The 23,161-nt window shown below is 45.0% G+C and overlaps 1 protein-coding gene across 6 annotated transcripts in view; it reads right to left on the reverse strand.

Moving 5' to 3' along the window:
* Positions 1 to 234: 234 nt before the first annotated feature.
* EXTL3 (exostosin like glycosyltransferase 3) overlaps positions 235 to 23,161 on the reverse strand; it is a 157,088-nt gene continuing 134,161 nt past the window's right edge. For all 6 annotated transcript variants that reach the window (XM_066626592.1, XM_066626600.1, XM_066626560.1 and 3 more), the window contains 4 exons: positions 11,334 to 11,461; positions 7,851 to 7,995; positions 6,248 to 6,376; positions 235 to 3,809 (listed from right to left, as the gene is read on the reverse strand). In XM_066626592.1, coding sequence (XP_066482689.1) covers positions 3,600 to 3,809; positions 6,248 to 6,376; positions 7,851 to 7,995; positions 11,334 to 11,461 — 612 coding nt within the window. In that variant the 3' untranslated portion in view covers positions 235 to 3,599. The remainder of the gene's footprint in view (positions 3,810 to 6,247; positions 6,377 to 7,850; positions 7,996 to 11,333; positions 11,462 to 23,161) is intronic.

Below are 23,161 nucleotides of genomic sequence, written 5' to 3' on the forward strand. Positions count from 1 at the left end.
AATGTACAATCGAGCACACTAATTTAATACTATTAACATCTATGCAGTCCCACAGATGAGATACATGGCGAGAATTGCAGTGGTCCCTGCATGCCTGGGGCTAATTTTGAATTAAGTGGCACTGACTTGACATTGCAGTATATATGACATAACATCTTTTATCTACACTAACCCATCTTGCTCATATCTATGAAGATGTTATTTCCATCCCAAGCCACAAACCATTTCATACACTTCCAAGTTTAACTCTGAGTTTATTTTATCCTTTTACAAAATCAACATATGAATATTGTGCTCGTGTCAGGGTCTTAAATCCCTCCCTCCCATTGTTTTGAAACTACCATTTAAATGTAACGCTCACAGAGCCTTTAACACACATCCATAGTGGCAGGGAACAGAGGGCCAGCAATGTATCATGAAGGGGGCCGAGAAAAGGATGGAGCCACACACCATCACTGGCACTCCAGAATGCTTTGGAACACGGAAGGTTACCCTCTGGACTAAGCCTCTGCTTCCACTCATAATTTCCTAGAAAGAAAAAGGGAAACCATTTTGGCAGAGAAAAAAGAACAAGGCAGGGTTTCAGGTGGAATGTAATTTCAAGAGCTGATAAAGCGGACTCGTTTGCCTCAAGGGTTGAACCAATTAAGATTCAAAATGCCCATCTTGTGACAATTGTTAGGGAGAACCAGGTGAAAACCAGCTTCACAGATGGGCCCAATTTTCAGCAGGCTATTTTCTATAGCACCGAGATCAACCTGAGGTGCAGAGTATGGCATAGTAAGACTCCATGTGCACATGAACAAATTAAAAATCACAATGGGGGGGCTGACCGTATGATTCAGATGTTGAGTAAAACAACCCCAGATATCTAACCCCACCAAGAGTGTGTTTGTGCTCAGGCATACATGCATATTTATAAAAGAGCTGTTACCATTTGAAAAACCATGAGCATCTGTGTGTTTCAGTCATACATTATGCCTACAATCCGGAACTCCCGGCACCAACTATGGCAGTGGAAGTTAGCGAGCCTTTTACCCACTACAGCCAACGAAGTGCATTATTGCCCTGCAAACTATACCTATCAGGAGCACAACTTGAATGAGCTGCAGCCAGCACAGCAGAGGAGGAGGAAGCAGCACTGCTGTGGTATTGGACTGATAAACACGTTTATTTTAGGGTGGATTTTCTAGGGTCTAACTTGACACATAGCAGAGTTCTAAATGTGCTGGTGAAGGCCAGTGGCCTATGCTCAGCTTGAAAGAGAAGATATTGCCATTTTCCCAAAATGACCATCGGCTAGAGGTAATCCATGCAGCACTAGACCAGAAAATGTTTTCAAAGAAAAAGTCTTCGTTATAAACCTTGCACAGGTAGTGGGGCAATGCACACATGCACCTGTTCAAGAAATGTTACACAAAAGGACGGTGATGAGGCTGCCAAACCTTGTGCCCTGGGTTTGCACAGCAACAGAACTAGCAACTCAAAAGTGTGATCATTCCTCTGGGGTGAGGCACATTTCTGAAGGAAAAGGGATCCCATCTATGTGACCAGCTAAGAGAGCAGTGTTCGGAGCTCTTATTTTTACCCAGTGCAAATCCTTGCTGCTGTACAGCCTGAACACCAGCACATCCTTGGGAAACATGGAACTATGAAGTTATGAGGTCAATGCCTGTGAAGGAAATACTCTTTTGTGCAGATGGTTGCAAATGGCAATTCTTGAAGACTATTCTAAAAAGTGAAGATGTTTGCAAACATTCGTAAGTAGCAGCAATCAGATGTGCAGAGAAAAAATAAGTGAAAGATGGATCTTGGGGTTGTTAGTGCTCTGTTTGGTAAAAAGAACCGCTCTTTCATTGAATGGCATCCCAGCACAGTGTATGGCAGTATAAAACGGTACAAGCTGAGTAGTCATGAGGAGCTGGAATCCTCCCCTTGGTGGAAAGGACTGATTTCAGGAATTGCAAGTGGGGCCTCTACCTTCAAGGATGAAAAGCAAACAGGCATATTTTTCCTTCATTCCTAGAAATTATTAAGAAAAGCTGGAGCAAAAGAGGAAGACATCAGCCAATCAGCAGAAAGCCTCAATTTCTATCTTTCCAAAGCCTTTAGGGGGGCTGAGCATGTTTGTGCACATTCGAGCATGTCCATCTGGCCCAAGACCATCTGGTCTCAGAGGTGGGATGCCAAATGTTGCCCTCCCCCTTACCATCTGATGTACCAGCCTCTGCTCCTCATACTCTCTGGACTGGAAAAGGAAGCATGGAGAAGAGGAAAGTGGAGGGCTAGAGTGTCTGTCACAGACACTCTAACCCACCATTCTTCTCTCCTCCATACTTCTTCTCCATCCCCTCTTCCTTCTTCAGTCCAGAGAGTGGGTGGAGGCGAAGCCGCAGTGGAGGTGAATGAATGGACACCGGTGGGCAGTCCCTGCCAATCTCCTCGTTAAGGTGACTGCTGCTGTCAGCCTCGTGGATGGCTGGGAATGGAGTGGGGAAAGAGAGCAAAAGTGAGTGAGGAAGCAGTGACACAGTCACTAAGGCCGAATCAAAAAAAGGTTTAAAAACCAACACCACACAAACACCTGCAGCAAACCTCCTCTAAAAAGACAAAAGAGCACAGTCTCATAACAGCAGCGCTGCCTTCACACCCAATACTGCAGCTTTTTGCATTGCATTAGGTAGTGCTTAAATTAAGACCTTTAAGCCCAGCCTTTCAAAGGGGTGGAGTTTAAGAATAGTATGTGGCAGGAAAAGAAGGGCCAGTGCATGGGAGAGACGGGCAGAAAAACAGCGTTCCATCTGTCTGTTGTTCCAGGGAAGCAGGAGCAGCTGTGAAAGCACCACTGAAAAGGAACTAGACAGAATATGGTGCTTCAGCATGACCCATCAGCAGGCATACAGAACAAGGTTCGGACTTTGTGTTGCCACGTGAGGGGGAGGGGGTGAAAGCTCAGCAGCAGCCGTTCTCCCCTTGGCAGCCACAGAGGAAAAGAGACATGGAGCTTCTCCTATGGAAGGGATCCAACCTCTCTTCCAGGAGGCCCCAGGAAAATCTTGAAACAGAGCATATCAGGCCACAAGATGACCGAGGGCTTTCCCCACCCTTCCCAAGGGCACTCCAGGTCTTCATGGAATGAGAGGCCTTCCAACTGTCTGCTTCCCCCTAAGAGGCATAGAGGCTGGGAACAAAATAAAAATGAAATAATCTCTTCCCTGTGCCCCAAAAGAAAAAAATAGAAAGCCTCACAAGGCATATCTAAAACATTTCCATTTTAAATAATAATTCATATTTTTAAAACCCCAGTCTTGCCCTTGGCTAATCCACTCACTAGCTGGGGGACTAACCAAAGTCTCAGTAACCTTTTTTTCCCTCAGTAACCAACTCCAAGCAGTCTTTAAATGGGGCCCCAAGTCATACAGTTCCTGTGGGGCTTGCACATATGTGGAATCCATGATTGTGTGTTCCAGAGTTAAAACTGAAAGGGGCTTTCAACCCAGGGTGGCAGGGAGGTTTCTTCCTCTCTGAGCCTTACAGAGAGACCTCCTTCCTTGACCCCCAGGTGGCCCAGTTGCAGGTCCACAGCCGAACACTTCCCACTAGATGAACTTGAAACACTTTGTCTTGTCGTGGGGAAGCCGGGTCTTGAAGAGGACAGAATCCACACGGAACTGGGTATACAGCAAGGGCATGTAGCCATAAACCTTGACAAAGAAGTTGATGCACTTGTGTCGCTCATGGAAGTGAGAGTCATCATGAGAAAGGGCCTGAGGACAGCCAGGGCAGCGGAAAGTCCAGCGAGAAGTCACCTGCGGATAAGAGAGCAGATAAGTGGATCAGCAGAGAAGAATCTCTGAATTCTGGCCAAGGTAAGGAAGAAGCCATTTCCTTGAAAATGCAGCTAAGCATTTCAACCCAAGGACACCCCATAGGCTGCAGTAATGGTCAGCTGATCTCACAATTCTATCCCAGCTCACCTAGGCCTATAAAACCTCGGTCTCAGTGCTGGCCCATCACTTCAAGCAAGTCACCACACAGAACTGCAGCAGATGCCTGGTATCTTGCCTCGCTTTTCTGAAAAGGTGATGCACAAGACAAAAGGGCCAATGGGAACCTCTTGCCCCTCCAAGCCTGATCTGCTTGCTCTGGCCCTGTCTGGATCATGCCCTTGGTTGAAGGACCCAACAACTGAGCACAGGCCACTGCCGAGGTCTGACAAGCCCTGGCTTTGCCTACTTGGCTAACATACTCACACCCTGTTCTCTCTGCCCCATGTGTGTTTTTGACTGGGCTCTCCCTATCAGTGCGCTCATTCCCATGTTGATACTGGGGGGGGGGGTCATCCTTCTTGTAAGAAATTCTTGAATCCTTCCCCAGAAATGTGCATGGTCACCTCCCCCCATACATTGCTGCCAGGAAGGGGCCAGGAAAAAACAAGAGGAAGTTACCAGAGACATCTACCCCCTGTGGATCTCTGATGGTGCCTCTAGGAAAGCCAAGAGATCACCTTCCCTTTAACAAGCAATTTCCCTTGCCCACACCAACTCATTTTTAATGAAGAGAGATAGAAAGCCTGGCATTAATGGTGTAGCAGGCCCAGTTTCAGCTACATGCCTCTTCCCCTACTCTGTCGGCAGAGTGGAGTCAAAAGGTCAAAGCAATTACCTAGACTTGCTGTAGACTTTGCCCTAGAGAAATGTCAGCTAACAACAAAATGCAGAATTAAAAGGGCCCTGGAGACTTCTGCTGATGTCAGACTGCAGTGCTTCTGACCCACACACCAAGGGTTGTGGATACCTTGTACTCTCCTCAAGCTCCACCTCAGCCCAAATAATATTCCAAGGAAGCACAAATTCAATTATCCAGACATGTTACAGAAATTGAACCAGTTGCTCATTTTGCACAAATTTGTTCTTTCTCCAGGTTCTTGTGTTTTGTTAACAATGGCAAATAAAAATAATAGTAATAATTTGTATAACACTTTTCAATGTGCTTTCTGTACGTTATTTCACTGTTATTACAACAACCCTGCAAGGCAGCTAAGTATTATCCCCATACTGCAGATGGGGAGTTTTGTGACAGAGAAGGGCTTGCCTAGACCATTTGGCACATTCATAGACATGATGCAAACTGGAGACTCCCTGATGAGTAGTTCAGCCTCCCACATTACACCGCAGGAGGAGAGAGCCATGGACACTTAGAGGAACACTGCTCAAGTCTCGGGGCATTTAAGGCTTTAGTAGCTAAAATCAACATCTTGAATTTAGTCTGTAAACAAACAAGCAACCTGTGCAAATTAGAGGAGTAACAACCTGGCAACCACATTTTGCATCTGCTGAAGTATCTAAACACTTTGGGCATGGTCTGGAGAGACACCATTTAGAAACTTCGCTGAAGCTAAACAGATCCAAACCTGGCCAATGTCTGGATGGGAAAATGCCTGGGATACTGCTTCACACACGCACACCCTGTATGCAGCCTGCAGTTCTATCACATAAGAATGAATCAAAATGTGACAAAGATAGTCACCATTTAACAAAACATTTTATATAACAAAACGGAACAGGTCTCCCGGTGAGTCTTCTACCTACAGGTTTCTGGTTTTAGTACAGCCATTTTCAACCACTGTGCCATGGCACACTGGGGTGCCACGAATGGTCTGTAGGTGTGCATTGGGAGTTTGGGGGAAGATCATTTGTTAGTAAGGCCACTGGGGATGTGAGCCCCTGCTGTCAGTGTGGCATGCTTCCTCAACTGTCAAAAAACTGATGGTGTGCCTTGATAGTTTTAGTGCCTTGTCTATGTGCCATAAGATGAAAAAGGTTAGAAATTGTTGCTATAGAGCGTCACTGCCAAGCCTTGGGGAAGGGACAAAATGAAAAGTTCAGTAAGATCAAGTTGTAGTTTTGTACACAGCGAGGTTGCATTTATTTACTTTTTGAAGTCCAAGTGATCTGCTTGCTTCAGGTGTCCTTCTCTCAGTGCTACACAGGTTTGGTTTGTCAGATTTGGTTTGTCTTGGTTCTGGACTAAGGGCCCAAACCTATCCAACTTCCCAGTGCTGATGCAGACGTGCCAACGGGGCATTTGCTGCATTCTGCGGTGGTGGGGACAATCACAGAGACCTCCTCAAGGTAAGGGAATGTTTGTTCCCTTATCTTGGAGCTGCATTGTGGCTGCAGCAGTGCTGGAAAGTTGGATATGACTGGGTCCCAACAAATCTCCAGATATTCTATCAGGCACTTACCTTGATGGGTGGCTTCCTGGTGATATGAGAGACAAGGAAGTTCATGGCAATATCCTCACAGTTGATGTATTCGTCTACCATGTCGCGGATGGCCTGTGGCATCACATAGGAATACAGGTAGGCATAGTACTGCAAGTGGAAAGTTGGGCAAAGTGTCAAAGAATGGTCAAGAAATGCCAAATGAAAATAGTAATCGTTCTTCGATTTATCATTAAAAATCATACTATGAGAAAGCTTGAATGAGAGTCTCATGTGCCCCACCCAACATAAAAACACAATTGCCTGGTCAGAGCAGACCAAAGGTCCATCTTATTCAGAATCCTGTTTCCACTAGTGATCAACCAGTCACTTTCAGAAGCTCACAAACAGAGCATTTGTTCCCACCAAGCTTTGGTCCTCCCACTACCTCTGATGTTATATTTAGTTCCAAGGAAGTTGTATTCAGTTGTCCCATCTTAAGTTTTTTTATTCTAGAGTAGTGGTTCTCAACCTAGTGGCTCGTGACCCAACAGTGCGTGTAATGCTTTCCCTATCTCTTTAAGGGGAAGAAGTAGGCAGTGAAGCAATCCCCAGGATCATGTTGCTAAGGAGGGCAAGGGGATGCTTTTACTTACTAGGTGTTAGGGCAAGCAGCAGGAGATGTGGGGAGCCCCACACAGCCCTCCCCAATGTTTGGAATTTTCAGAAATAGCAAGTGCAAGCCACTTCTGGTTTGTGAACACAGCCAGGAGGTGGCTTGCAATTGCAATTTCTGAAGATTCCAAGCCTCAGGGAGCCCTGCAGAGGGCTGCACAGGGCTCCCCACACCTCCTGCTGCTTGCCCAAACAATAAGCAAAAGCACCCCCCTCACTCTCCCAGCGACGCAATCCTGGGGAACGCGTTGCTGCCCTCGCTCCTCCCCCACAAAGACTTACTTTGGGAGTAAAGCTCCCAAAAAGTTCGAGAACCACTGTTCTAGACAAACTACCTCACTGAAGCAGCAAGACCAGATTGGATCTGGGCTGCGAATTTTTCGAAACTAGGGAACAGAATGCATGTCAATTACTTGTTATCTGTTCCCCAATTGTCCAGAGTGGTCATGTTCCAAGGCAGTTTAAAGGCAGCTTTTAACAGCACATTAAAGGCAGCTTTTAACGCCCTGCAGGGCCTGTCATTTCTGGAACCTGATTTTAAGGCTTTGGTATTCATGTCAGGTTCAGAAAGCAGCTGGCACTGGTCCTAGCTGGATCCAAGTTCTGGAACCCACAACAGAACATCTTGCTTTCTGTTCAAAGGCAGAAACAAGTTACAAGTAGCCGACTCTGCTTCACATTGAGCAAGGCAGAATGTTCCGACTTACACAGAAATGAGCAGCCTGGAGAAATGCCAGAACTGCACTAGCCATGCTCAGTCTCACAACGTTGCTCCCTGCACAAGTTAGAGATTAAGAGATCAACCTGCAGAATGCTGCATTTTGCTTCCAGATCTGGCAAATCCCCCAAAAGGAAGAGCTAAACAGATAGTTTTCATATTACAAAAATACTCAAGCTACACTGAGGGAGGGAGGCCAGGTCCAGCACCATTCCAAGGGACAGGCGCCATTCTCATTCCATTCCCTTTTACCTTGTGAAAGAAGGCAGCCCCTGTCAGCACCATGGACAGCTCACAGGAGTAATTGGAGTTGTAAAGCCAGGACTGATGAGGGATGTCCCACGCATGGTACCGTCCAGGGAATCCGACAATGCGGTCTCTGGCCTCTCTCCAGACCCTGCAGGAGTGAAAAGAACTTCAGTGGGCAGGTAAGCCTAGTCAACTAATATGACCAGTTCTGCATTTCAGAGGCTTAATAACTCCTCACAATTGTCCTATTGGCTTGAACATTTGCGCATGCACTTCTCATTCTATTTGTGAATCAAGACCTGTCATCCAGCAGCTTCCAAAACCTCTCCTCCCACACACACTTTTGTCTTATAAAATAAGTAATGCTAAGCAGTGCAACTGACCTGTAGTTGCTTTAGAAGGAATGTCTGACACCCTCAGAGACTACCCTTTGGGCGTATAAAGCAATTCTAATCCAGGCTGAGCAGAAATGCCCCTGCTAGCTTTGGTGATTGGGAGAGTGGCTCTGGTAGCCCTTCTGAAAGCTGCTGTTTTCCCCCTCAGAATAACCCCATCTCATCTCATGGCATCATTCCCAAGGACTTCTGGGGGAAAAAATGGCTGCCTCCCCAGCTGCCAAGAGTACCACCATTGTGAAACTGGTGCAGTGACAAAAAAAGGAAAGCTATTTAAAAATGTTGATTTTGTCCCCCTTCACTCCCCAACCCCCACAAAAATGTGAGCAGTCCTACTCATAAAAGAACAGTGCTAAACTCAATTTTGGATGATCATCTCTAATGAACTAGTAAAAATCTGGTCTGCTAAGGGCACAGATTGGCTCAAAGTGAAGAGAGAGTTTGTTTCTCTGTCTACATGAAAGGCTGAGATTGGTCAATCAAAAGATGGAGCCAAGATATTCAAAAAAATTTTCTTTGCCTAAGGGAATTTGCTTTTGCCCTAGAGTTTCCAGGGACAGGTGGGTTGCTGAGTTTACCTGCACAGACCTTCTGAGCCCATAAAGGCACGAGGAAGAACACATTTTTAGAAATGGGATTTTAAAATGGACTTTTTTTTGCACTTAAGTAAGCACAGGACTCTCCTATCCAAACAAGTTTATGATCTAGTAGTAAAAAAGAAGCTTGAATTGTTACATGTAAGGATTTCTGCCACTTCTAAGAACATTTTCTTCCTCTTGACTCCTAATGTCACATAAACTCCCATTTCCTTAAATAAATTCAATTACTTGACCCATTTACTGACTTGAAGGTCCAATTCACAAGGATGTTTTCATTGAGCAGCCAATATAAGTTGACTTCCCCAGCAGTTTTTGAATGAGTCTGCCTTACAAAGGCTCTTATGAGTGTCCAGACTGTAGTTTGTTATGCTCTGAAAATCTGTTGAAAAGTGGATTATATTGGTCTCAACAGCAACAGATTCAAAGTGGTTGTGTGAAATTACTCTCTAGGGACACTAACCAAATTAGTGGGGAGTAATTCAGCTGTCCTCTGCAACAAAATTATGCCTATTTCTTCTTCTGGGAAAGAATCCCAAAAGAGAAAATGAGAATGATGACTTGAGGGGCAGTGTCAGGTGGATTGGCAGGTCTCATGACCTCCTCCAACTGTGAGGATGAGTTGCTGTGTCGAGTTAAGCCTGAGACAATTGTCTAACTGGGGCTAAATGTGGGCATAGAGAAACTTCTTGTCTTTTTAAAAAGAAATTTTATTCTCTTAAATTCTTTGTATGTTGGACTGAAATTTATTTTTCTCTCTGAAATATGCTCCCATGACTCATGACACCATGTCAGCAAAAAGTAGCCCTTTTTTACTAGCACTATAAATAGGGGCATGATACTAAAAAAATCAACAACAAAACATGTGTTGCAATTTTACTTCTCTGTGTGATGGGAATTGAGAACACACACAGCAAAATGGTAAAGGTTTAATGCAGCTAATTCTCCCCTTATTGCAACTAGGGAGCACCACCAGTCACACACCAGGCTTGGGCAATCTGCCAACAGCACCTCTTGTTTTCTTATGTGGGATGCTGAGCAACAAAATTAAGTGTTTTTATTCACATCATGCCATTGATATATATGGTGTCTTAAAGATTGGACAGAAAAAACAGACAAGTCCCAACTCCCAAAGATCTTACAATCTAAAATGTATGAGCAGAGAAGGAAACAGAGACTCGTGTGGTCAAATGCCATATCATACCTATATCTAACACTTGATGCTCACAACAGTTGACTTTTTTAGTGAGCATAGAAAGGCTGAAACATTCCACCTAATGCTTGAGACAATTCAGGCTGTGGTGAATTATGAACGGGAAATGCAACACACTTTTGCCCCAGATGCTCACAAGTACAGCCCTGCTGGATCATAGCGTGGTAGGCTCATCTGGTCCAACATCTTCTTTTTTTTTTTTTAATATCCCACTTTTCTCATTAAGGCACCTAGTTCTACTTCTCTCAGTGGACAGCCAAATGCTTTCAGGAAGTCCCCAAGTATGCAGCCGAGCACAGAGGCAAAAGCCTTCCTTTGGTTTGCCCACAAGCATCTGGTGTTTAAGAGTACAGGAAGGTGCCATACTGTCAGCATGGCTAACCACCATGCTGCAGTGGTTAAGATCTGCTCTTTGTTTTACCTTTTACCTCAATAATAATAATAATAATAATTTTATTTATACCCCGCCCTTCTCCCCAAAGGGACCCAGGGCGGCTTACAATGGTTAAAAACAGATTAAAATATGATTTAGCGTGTTTGAGAAAAAAATCTCAGAGGTGAGGTGCAAGGCAAGAGACACACTATTTCTGATTATATTCACTTCCATTTTTTAAAAAAAAGAATTTCTGGTTTTCATGGTTGTCTAGCTATGCCCAAAAGCTGGTTGCAGCATCTGTGAAAGTCTCTGCCTACTGAAATGAGAAGCTAATCGACGCCCTGATTAGCATTCCCCTAATTTTCACCCTTCTTGCCCTTCATTTATTCCTCCTGGCTACCGCCCCTTCCTCCATTCTCAACAAAAATCCCCAGTTGTCTTGCTCAGAATAAAAGGTTAGTGAGCAACATTCAGGTATTAGAGTTAGGCTTGAATCTGGGAGATGGGATCCTACTTCTTCCAGGAGCTTATTAAGTTGCCTTGGCAAGCCTCTGGCTCTTGGAATCAGTCCTGTCCCTTCCATATTTGTAAAATGGGAACAACAGTGGCCAACCTCATGATCATCAAAAAATGGTTAAATGATATGCACAAGTTACAAATGAAAAAAGAAACATGGGAAAACTTGCATTATGAATTAGGAAAACAGAAGAAAGGATCACAAGACCCATTTGGCACATCTGTATCTAGCCATATACCATACCTTTGGCTTGACTGACAAAGCCACCAGTGAAAGGTAGGAGGGAAACAACAACAGCTGGAGGCCAGGATTTGTAGAGAAAACTGGAAGGATTACTAGATTTATTGTAGTCTACTGCATGACAAGAGGATTCTACAGGTTTCACTCACCGGAATCCAAACATAATCTCATCATGGCGCAGATGGGCATCATCATCAATAGACAAAATGGCCTCTGTCTCTATCTCATCCCAGGGTAGAAACCGATTGTTCAAACTGTTCTTCTCAGTGCGCACAACCTGAAACAGAAATCAGGAACAGTTTTTTTAAAAACTGTTGGCATGACCAGTGGCGTCGCTGGAGGGGTGCGGGCCACACTGGGTGACACGCCAGGGGGGTGACATGCCCTGGGGGGTGACACACTAAAATCACGGCTTTAGGAGCTACCCCATCATACTATACACTGCTGGATGCGGAATTCCCAGCGGAGTGCAAGGCAAAAAACAGAATCAAAATAGCTCCTTTCTTTCAAAAGTTATGGCCGAAAATCAGAAAGAAAAAATGAATTTAACCCTTATGGAAAGTGAAAGTGAGCCGTATTGCGCGTTTACTCATGAGTAGGCGTACTTGTCATAGTCCATCAGAAAGGGCAGGGTGAGAGGAATCCAACAACACCAGAATGGTCCTGATCCAATGAATGCAGCCATAAAAAAATACCCAAGAAGGAGGACCCACCCAGCCTATTGAGCCCAAAACCAAGCCACGTGGCCGCGTTTACTCAGAAGTAGGTGAACCTGCCTTAGTCTGAGCAGGCTGAGAGGACTCCAAGGACTTCAGAGTATCCTGATCCAATGAATGCAGTCCCCAAAAACACAAAAGGGAGAAGGAGGTCCCTCCCTCCCTCCCAGCTGCAGTCTATTGAGCCCTATGGAAAGCGAAGCAGCCTTACAGTCACGTTTACTCGCGAGTAGGCAGGCGTGCCTTGGCTGGTGGTCAGGCCAGGCAAAGGGGAATGTAAGGACACCAGAATGGTCCTGATCCAATGAAGCTGGAGTGCAACAAATGCTCCAGAAGGCAGCCCTAAAAAGGACAAAAAAAGAGGCTTGAACTGGTAAGGGGAAAGTTTTCTATTTTGCACTTGTAAAGCCAGGTGGGTCTTTATCTTGATATGCCTGAAATAGAAGAACTTTAAACTGGGAACTGGGGAGGGCTGGAAATCTCACTGATTCTTTATTTTGGGGGGGGGGGTTACTGCAAGCAGGCTACAGAGTAAGCTCCATTGACCACTATGGGACTTACTTCTGAGTAGACATGCATAGGCTTGAGCTCACAGGCTGCAACTCTACCCACACTTTCCTGAGAGTAAGCCCCATTGACCACTATTTGATCATATTTGTCATGACTTGGATGCCACATTGACAATGTCTGACGATGTCCCCTTGGCAACTGCTTGTCAGGTGTTGTGGGGTTCTTTTCAGCTTGTACAGCCCGAGGATGTGGACAGACTCCTTTGGAGTGTGAGGCCATCTGCCTGCCTACTTGACCCTTGCCCAGCTTGGCTGATAAGAGCTGCCCGGGGTGGACTGGTTGAGTGGACAGGGAGGGTGGTCAACTCTTCCTTGATGGAGGGTACGTTACCATGCGCTTTGAAACGGGCAGTGGTTCGCCCCCTCCTGAAGAGGCCCTCCCTGGATTCCACTGTATTAGACAACTACCGTCCAGTCTCCAACATCCTGTTTCTGGGCAAGGTAACTGAGCGGGTGGTGGCGTCTCAACTCCAGAGGGTCTTGGATGAAGCGGATTATCTGGATCCTTTTCAAACTGGTTTCAGGCCGGTATTTGGGACGGAAACCGCCTTGGTCGCCTTGGTGGATGACCTACGCCAGGGACTGGACAGGGGGGAAGTGTGTCCCTGTTGATCCTGCTGGACCTCTCAGTGGCTTTCGATACCATCGACCATGGTATCCTTCTGGGCTGACTGGCCGAGCTGGGAGTTGGAGGCACTGTTTTGCGGTGGTTCCGCTCCTACTTGGAGGATTGGTCCCAATTGGTGGTGCTGGGGGATGCCTGTTCGACACCCTGGCCCTTGAGGTGCAGGGTGCCACAGCGTTCAGTTCTGTCCCCCATCTATTTAACATCTATATGAAACCACTGGGAGAGGTCATCCGGGGGTTTGGAGTGGGGTGCCATCAATATGCTGATGACACCCAGCTCTATCTCTCCTTTCCTCCAGACTCCAGGGTGGCGGTTGAGGTCCGGGAGCACTGACTGGAGGCAGTGAGGATCTGGATGGGGGCTAACAAGCTGAAATTAAATCCGGATAAGACAGAGGCTCTCCTGGTTTGGAAATCCTCGATGCAGGTGCTGGAGTATCGGCCTGCACTGAATGGGGATGCACTCCCTCTGAAGGAGCAGGTCCGCAGCTTGGGGGTCCACCTGGGCTCGAAGCTGCTCCTGGATTTCCAGGTGGCAGCTGTGGCCAGCTCCGGCTGGTGCGCCAGCTGCGGCTGTACTTGGATCGTGCAGACCTGGCCACGGTGATCCATGCCTCGGTGACATTGAGGCAAGATTATTGTAATGCGCTCTATGTGGGGCTGCCCTTGAAGAAGGTTCGGAAACTGCAACTAGTGCAGAATGCAGCGGCCCATGTAGTTACTGGAGGTAGGCGGTTTGACTCAGTCAGTCCGCTTCTCCAGTGGCTGCACTGGCTCCCCATTCGTTTCCAGGCCCAATTCACGATGCTGGTTTTGACCTTTAAAGCCCTATACTGCTCTTGGCCAGGGTATCCGGCTCATAGGTCATCAGAGAAGGCCTTTTTACAAGTGCCGCCGCCTAGAGAGGTACGTGGGGCGGCAGCAAGAAATAGGGCCTTCTCAGTAGTGGCACCAACACTGTGGAATTTCCTCCCCCTTGACTTAAGAACTGCTCCCTCTCTTGAAACTTTTCGGCGAGGCCTGAAGACCCTTCTGTTTAGACAAGCCTTCTGAGTTCCTGGCCTTTCTAACATATTTTTTAACATCTTTTAATATCTTTTTTAACATCTGGTTACAGGCCTGATCCTTTTCTAATTTGCTGCGCTATGCTCTTTTACCTGGTTATTTTTTTTTCTTATCTGACTACTGTTTTTATGATATGTTATGTTTTTATCTGTTTTTAAACTATGTTTTTTAATTTGTTTTAACCTTGTTTGTAAGCCACCTTGAGTCCCTTCGGGGAGAAAGGCTGGGTAAAAAAAAAAAAAAAAAAAAAAATAATAATAATAATAATAATAGGACTTACTTCAGAGTAGACATGCATAGGACTGTGCTCACAGGCTGCAATCCTAACCACACTTTCCTGAGAGTAAGCCCCATTGACCACAATGGGACTTACTTCAGAGTAGATTCACTTGGTGGAACAGGACTGGCTCCCCCTTATTTAATTATTTCTTTTATTTTAATTTAATTATCTATAATTATTTATTTTAATTTGATTGATGATGTCACTTCTGGCCATGACATCACTTCCAATGGGTCCTGGACAGACTGTCATTCTAAAAAGTGGGTCCTAGTGCTAAAAGTTTGAGAACTGCTGCAATAAGGTGTTAGTAAGTTGACACGTGTTTGTGTGTGTCTACAAGTTTTCAAAATCACTAAAATCAGAGTTTGGAGGAATATTATCATCATGTTATATATCAATCAATGTGTAATTTCATGCAGAATGCAATGAAGCAAACCACATTGAAATATCTGTGTTCTAACAAAAGGTACAGCCAAAAAACCAGTGGGGGTTGGGTGATGGTACATCACCATGCCCACCACTTGGGGCGTTGCCCCGCCCACTGCATGGGGTGACCGCAGGCCTCCCACACCGGGAGACGCGAATCCTAGTGACGCCACTAGGCATGACCAAATGTTGGTTGCAACAGGGCAAGTGTCCCTACATTAGAAATTTTCAAAGGATTGCATGAGAATATACATGTGGAAACCCAACAATATAACATGCACAAACAAATGTTTTGCAGAAACCTGTCAGCAACTTCTCCTAGGCAAAAGCAGCTTTGAGAGAGGACTATTTGGAGCAGAGACGTTGTGGTAGGGAGGGCTAAGTGCCTCCTCTCCATCTCTGTTTTAAATCTCCCCCTCGCACACCTCCTACTGCAGTGTTTCTCAAACTATGAGTCACAACCTGCTTGGTGGGCCAATAAGCTGATATTGACAAGCTGATTAACACAGAAGGAAAACGCATGGAGCCCTATGGAAAGTGAAACTGAGCCACACTGTGTATTTACTCACAGATAGATAACTGTGCCTTGGTCCACTGTGATCTGTATTTCCTGGATCTCAAAATACTAAGCTTCCCGGCCCATCTGTATTATAACCCCAATAAAATCTATAATTTTTTTTTAAACAGCAGACAAAGGGTCTTTCTTCCTATTTCACTCTTGCCCTTTGCTAGAGACCACTTGACACAACCAGAAGAATTAAATGGTACAGCTTTTCCTGGACACTTCAGGGTTCAACCAGAGAACTACATGCCTCAAAAGAAATCATCCTGTACACAGAAGAATAGTATGGTAAGAAAAGACTTGTCTGAATCCCTTTTCGTAGCGTGCACTTAAAAACCACCAACACACGGAGACGTTTTGCCATGGTGGACATTCACACATGTGATCTCGCCAACTACAATTTAAACTGGAACTGCACAGGAAAAACTTTACAACTGCTGCTCACAGAAACCGGCCTTAGGGATCAGCTGGTCTAAAGAACAGGGACAAGGTAGGGCACTTAGATCCATGAAGTGCAGGAGAAAATCCATAGCACCAAAAATTAATATTGGGGGACAATACTGGAATTCAGACCTCTTAGAGCAGGGATGGGCAAACCCTGGCCCATGAGCCATTTGCAGCCCTCAGGGACCTCCATTATTACAAGCAAGTGTCAGAAGCTCCTCAAAACCCAGGTAATTAGCAGGCTGTAAACCCATCAACCCTCTAATTAGCCCAATTGGCTTCTGGTTACTGACAATTGCTCTCTCAACCCAAGGAACTTGCAGACTATACAACAGGTCAATTTGCAATTGCCCTCAATAGCCTTGACTTTCAGCCAGAGTTCCCACTTGGTTTGAAACAGGGAGCCAGACACACTTAATAGGGCGTCAGGGTAACATAAGACCAAGTCACTGGAAACCAGTTACATTTACCACCAGTTCCCCCTTTTGTGGTTCCAGGAATCTACACAGCTGTAAAAAGATAGAATTTACTAGAAACAGAAATAACAGAAGACAAGCACTTCATTTAGGAATCAATTTAGGATTTTAAAGAGAGCATACAACAAATTAAAATAATAAAAGCTAACCCCTAACACTAACAGTGTCACTCACCAAAGCCTTACATCAGTTGATTAGTCCATCAGCCAGCCCTGCTGCAGTCAGGGTTGTCCATCTTGAAACAGAGTGATCAAAGCTCAGGCCCCACAGGCCAGAGAAGAACTAAGACAAAGGATCTTCCGAACAGGTGATTCTTAGACATGCACTCAACAGCCAATTAGAAATTGGAACCAGCCGAAATTTCTAGAGGCAGATGTGCGTTCAAGTCACTCACTCATGGAGAGTCACCCTTTCCAACCTGAAACCCTGCAGCTGGAATGAATTCGTAAACAAGAGGTCCATCGCCAATCAGCCACTCTGGGAACTGCTATCTCCAGAGATGAGGGCTGGCCACTCCTCCGTATCTCCAAGAAGCAAGCTCCTTTGGTATGCTCTAAAGCAGGGGTGTCCAAATATTTTGGCAGGAGGGCCACATAATCTCTCTGATACTGGGTCGGCGGCCGGGGAAAAAAAGAATTAATTTACCATTTACAATTTGAATAAATTTACATAAATTAATATATTAGAGATGGAACTTGTGTGAATGAATGAAGGTCTTACAGTAGCTCAAGGCCTATAAAAGGCCTTGCACAAAGCAAGGCCAGCCTTTCCTTCGCTGCCACTGCTGCATTACAGACATGAAACAGCAAGCAGTGGAGGGAGCCCTTGTCCCACAGCTCAAGTGAGAGGTCGAATAGTCATTCTCTTGCTAAGAGGCCAGCACGGGCTCCAGCAAGTCTTTGGAGGGCCAGAGGCTCATTGGAGACTAGGGGCTCCCTGAGGGCCTGATTGAAAGCCCCCGAGGGCCACAAGTGGCCCCCGGGCTGGGGTTTGGGCACTCCTACTCTAAAGCAACTTTCCCACAGCTGTCCAGCTAACACGGCTTCAGGCAAATGCCTATACTTTGCTTTTACCCAACTTTGGCTTTTCTGTCATATGGCCAGCAGGGAGCCCCCAGTCTCCAATGAGCCTCTGGCCCATCAGAGACTGTTGGAGCCTGCACTGGCCTGCAACTGCCAGTCGTGACTGCCAGACACGAGCTGCAGGTTGAGTTAGAGCAAGGACTTTTATAGCCTCCATGTGTTTTCTGCTTCTCCCTGGGTATTATTTTAAACCCTCCCCCCTATTGCCTCTGAACAACTTCACATGTTTCTGGCTTGGACTGTATGTTTTCACTGTGCAAGAGGTGTGTGGCAAACAGTTCTAGTTCTCATGCATGTATTAGTTTTCCTGTGTATTATAAATAACCTCAGTAAAATTCATTCATTCATATAAGTTCCAACTCTACTCCTTTATGTAAATTTATTCAAATTTGAAATGTAAATTAATTTTTCCCCAACCCCTGACACAGTGTCAAAGAGACGATGTGGCCCTCCTGTCAAAATGTTTGCCCACCTCTGTTCTAGAGCCACTGCCTACTTCTCCCCAGGAAAGTGTGGCTCTGAACTGCAACTCTGATGCCTAGTCCCGGATTCAAAATGCAGGCCCTCCCTTTTCCAATCCCCAGATTTTTAAAGTAACCAAAGTTGGCAAGCAAGCATAGAAAAATGCAGCATTACGGCAAGAAAGTGCCTTTAAATAAGATTACATTTGGATCATATATCTTAAAAAATCCTGCACTGAAACCATTAACAGTGGAAAATATTTGTCGGAAGCAACCAGATGACAGCTGGTATGATTAAATTCCTGCAATAAGCCAACATTAGTACTTTCCCCTGTCAATAGCTAATGAGAGGGAGAGAGAGAAAATTATAGAACCTTCAACAGGCAAGCATTGTAATGTTTCATGAAAGAGCCATCAAAAGCAGGAACAAAAATTTACTGCAGGATAGCATGTGCAGGAGAAGACAGCAAGCCAGAATGTATGGTGCAGAGGCTTCAGGTAATTGGCCATTCCTTCAGTGGCACAATAGAGCAGGTACATTATTCATCCAGGACTCTCTTCCCCCTTCCTCCACAGTGTTGCCTGCTGGGAAGCATACTGGATCTACGTTGTTGCCTGGTTTTTGTTACCCATGCATGCACAAGATCTACACCTCTTAAGAGCCTGCTAGCTACTCTTAGAAAAGGTACCACTATCACCACCTATAGATATCCCAAAACGTAGAGAAGCAGTTCTATCAAATGTCTCTAGCTCATAATTAAGAAAAACAAGAGATAAATAAAAAAGTTTAAAAGGTAGGGAAGTAGGAAGGAGTTGCTGCAAGTATTCAAGTGTCTATTTCAGTGGCTAAAAACCTAAAACCTCAGTCAGAAACTGTGAAGTTTCAGTCCTTAGATAAGCTGTACATGCAAAAGGTTTAATGCACACACTGCTCTGTGCAAGTTGTGAGCATTCTCTTTGATGTACATAAATGCTCCATGCAGGCCATAAGGATGTGCAGGTGAAGCATTTCTGAACACTGAAAAGAATGGAGGAATCCTACGAAGCTCTGTGTGCAACATGGAGCCCTACCCATCTGCCTGCACAGTTTGAAATGTCAACTACAAGTTACTTATTTTACAAATGCTTATCTGACTATGAATAGGAATTACTGGCATCTAAAATCTACTTTTGACAATGCAGAAAACACAGTGCTACATAAACAGTTATTTATCTCAATTAGCAGGTGAGGATAATTAAGGATCATACCCTTTAGATTTAGGGTAAATCATTACCCTTTAGATTTCCTGGATCTCAAAATACTAAGTTGTCCAGACTTCATGGTACATTAAAATTGCTTTTAAATTCCCCTTCCATTCAGCTTCAATAGCAATCAGTGCTATTACTACTAATACAAGTCTGTATGAATTTATAGATTTCTGCATAACAAGACAAATATTTATTGGGAGGTCTTTAAGATGCAAACAGCCTGTGAATCAATACTGCTGCAGGAAGTGGCTCAAACGGTTCCACTGATTCAACTGCTGTTTTCCTGTAAGTGTGCCGAAGGACCGTAATCCAAATGTTGCCTCCTGGGAAAATCAGAGCAAACGTTTACTTAGGCTGCAATCCTATACACCAGTGTTTCTCAAACTGTGGTCGGGACCCACTAGGTGGGTTGCGAGCCAATTTCAGGTGGGTCCCCATTCATTTCAATATTTGATTTTTAATATATTAAACTTGATGCTGCCATGGTATGTGACTGCATTTGGGGAAATGTGACAGATCTGTTATTTGAACAGGCTACTATGTATATGCTTTTAACAATGATAGTTAATGGGACTTACTCCTGGATAAGTGTGGGTAGGATTACAGCCTAGGATTATTAAAAATTTCCCTGCTTGATGATGTGACTTCCGGTCATGCCATCACTTCCAGGGGTCCTGACAGATTCTCATTCTAAAAAGTGGGTCCCAGTGCTAAAAGTGTGAGAACCACTACTAAATCCCACTGATGTCAATGAAAATTACTTCTGAGTAGACATGCTATTGAGCTGAGTTGGCATCCTTCAGTCTCGGAAGACTATGGTGTCACGCTCTGAATAGTGGTTCTGGAACAGAGTGTCCTCTCCAGTGCGCGAAGCCTGGGTAAAGTAGGTATGGAGGATAGGCTGTTACCCATGCAGCAAATTCTCCCTCTCCACGTCGCTGAAATGGTCCAATGGAAAGGCAGAGGCCAATACGGTTGGTTCCAGCAGCGTCGCAGGAGTTGCTAGAACGTGACTGTGTTCAGCCATGAACTGCCTCAGGGACTCCGGCTCCGGATTTTGCCTCGAGGTTGACTCCTGAAGCCTTTTCCATAACTGGATGTAGCCACAAGGCAGTGGAGGTTTGGGATCAGAGTTTTCCTTCTCTCAGATGAGCTGCCTTCCCAGGCTGACGAGCCCCATCTACCCGGTGGCTATTTAGTCGCCTCTTACGACAAGTACAGCCAAACTGAGGGCCTATTCTTATCCCCAGCCCCCAGGGGAAATAGACATGCTATTAGTGCATCTGAAACCTGCAATTTATTAGGCAAAAACACCACTGGTCAGAGAGGAATCAGTCTGTGATCAACTCATTTCACTGTTTCGGAGAAGGAGCTCTCAGAGTATGAGCTTTCCCTTGGACATCCTTTCCCCCCCTTTTTAAAAAAATGCTAAACAGTTTTGGGCAAACAGACAAGTTGAAAATGTCAGGTTGAACTTCCTCACTGAACCCTGAAGCAGGTGCATCAGTATTCTTGATACCAAAAACTAACCATTTTCACAATTATATGAAATGCTAGACTGTTTGGTTACTTTATGTTCAGGAGAGGGATCATTTCAAAACAAGATAGGATTTTATTTGTTCATTGTTTCATCAATATTTTAACACAGTTGGATTTAAATAACCATTGTGTGCCTATATGACACAAACGCACACCAAACTTTAGTTTTTTCCATTATCTTCATTCCTTCTTCCTTTAACTATGGCCAAAGATACACAAGGAAGAAAAAGCGATTTGCACAGAGCTAGAACCTGGCTATCTTACAACTTAGGGGTATCTGCCACAGGACAGATTTGCCACATGGATATGGAGGAGGAAAATGTCGCCATCAAGTAACAGCACAGGATTCATCTTATAGGCCCTAACCAACTGGATACTGCTGATTGCAGTGAACAACCAAAGTAAACTGAATTTGGCTGCCAGAGCAGTAGAGGAGGGTTCTGGAACTTATGAAGAGGCCTTTGGGCAGAGTGAATTTCTTTCAACAAGCATGCTGTCGTTCACAGGGGATCTCTCAACTCTGAGGTAACACTCTATAGTTCATTCCCTCCCCCCAATTCACACATTTAAGGAGTGAATCAGAGGCAGAAGCAAGTTGGCATACAAAGAGAGAGCTCTAGCCCTGGCTTCCACACCAGGATGGATGGCTGTAGGTAAAAGAGAAGGTGGGTTGTTATCTCTTGTATGCAGAGGCAAGCAAGACAAAGGTTTGATTGCAAACTTAAGTGTCCTGTCAGTGACTGAAGTCAGTGAGGCCCCTTTGGGACAGGGAACTATGTCTTCTGCCACGTAAACTACTATGGAAAACTGTTTTTGTTGCTGAACAGTAGTATATAAATATTCATGACAATTCCCAGAAGCATCTGGCTGGCTAGTATTGGGGGACTAGCTTGACCTCATTCTGCCCTTACTTATGAACACATAATGTAAGAATCGACCTTGAAACTACTGTGCTCAGGCCTCCTCGGCCATATACAGAAGTGTTGCTAATTCAAACTAACAACCCTTAAACACGTGGTCACGGAAGAACACAAATGCCCACCCTTGCTCTTTCCCCCAGTGATTTGGTTAGATGAAAAACAAAAAATAAAAGCAAGCCTAGAGGCACAATGGCAGAGTCAGTAGGGCCTGAATGCTTCAAAAGGGTCATGGAGCTTGAATTCTTCCCAAAGGGTGAAAAAACAGACAGAAAGTTCAGCATGAGGCCAAAGCCCTCACGGCACGGCACAGCAGGGTTGCAGGCACACTCCTTGTTTCTGGAGTCAGCAAAGAAAACTCACGCTGTGGAGCACAGAGCCCCTGCCTACAACAGCTATTGCTTTTGGCCATGTGCTCCCGTCGTTTGTGATGAGGCAGCAACCCACACTGCAGTGATGTGCTTCAAGGTGGCATCCTCGTGTTTCGCTTGAAACAGCCTTGCCCTTGGTTAAAACCAGCAAGCTGGCACAACTGCACAACACTTCTATGAACAACCTCTTGCCAGAAACAACAGCCTGCAGTTCTGGGCAGCCAAGCAGCCCTGGGGAATGGCTCTGTTATTATGAATTTCCAATATTCAGAGCAGAAGATGTTGAGGCCTAAGCCGGTATTAGACGGTTTAACATTGCAAATGTACCTTTTAGACTGGTTTTTTCTCATATATGTGGAAAAGCTAAAATCTGATTATTGCCTGCAAGCACACTTGCTCCATTTCACAAATAATTGGCAGAGCTGCTGTGATGTCATATAATGTTCACAAACATTCTAACTAGTGGGTTGGAAGGGTCCAAGTCCAGAAAGTTCCACTTTTGTCAACTTTGAAGCAAAAGTCTCCTGAATCCAAAAACAGTTGGGACTCCAGGTAGAAAGAGGGTGGGAGGGGTACAAGAGCCACCAAAACACACAATCAGTGAGTCAGAGAACAAAGGAAAGAGAAAGACCAACGGAAAGAGAAAGCGAAAGCAATTGTCCATATTGATCTGAAACAGTCTGCAGTCAAAGGATTTCATAGGCAAACTGCTTGTTTCCTGTCTACCATATCTGGAACCAAGCCAACCCAAGCCAAAGGAGAACAACTTTCTCAAGCATTTTCAAGCCCTCTCAAAAAACCCTTTTCAGTGAGGGGCAGTCCTCAAAACAGTTTTCTAAGAGGAGATTTATTGCTTTACTATCTGGCCTGATGCTCCTCATTCTGCTATCATGCAGTAGTGAAATTGCACTGCCCTCCCTCTGAACTCCCAGTTTGTGTCAGAAAGTACATCTAGATGTTAATGTGCATCCTGGCATGGCTAGGGCTAACTTAGGGATTCACAGTGAAGGCAATGCTGTTTCATTTACCCATATTGATGACATAATGTAGACAGACCTGACTAGCTCCCTGGTTCCGTGATATCCACTAAATGAACACTGTTTTGTTGGGACCTTGTAGCAAAGGAGAAAGAAGCCCTGTTAAAGTTAAGAAAAAGTAGAAAGCAGCAGATTGGGGTGAAAAGGCAAAGAAAAA

The sequence above is a fragment of the Tiliqua scincoides genome, chromosome 1 (genome assembly GCF_035046505.1).
Source record: "Tiliqua scincoides isolate rTilSci1 chromosome 1, rTilSci1.hap2, whole genome shotgun sequence".
Classification (NCBI taxonomy): Eukaryota; Metazoa; Chordata; class Lepidosauria; order Squamata; family Scincidae; genus Tiliqua; species Tiliqua scincoides.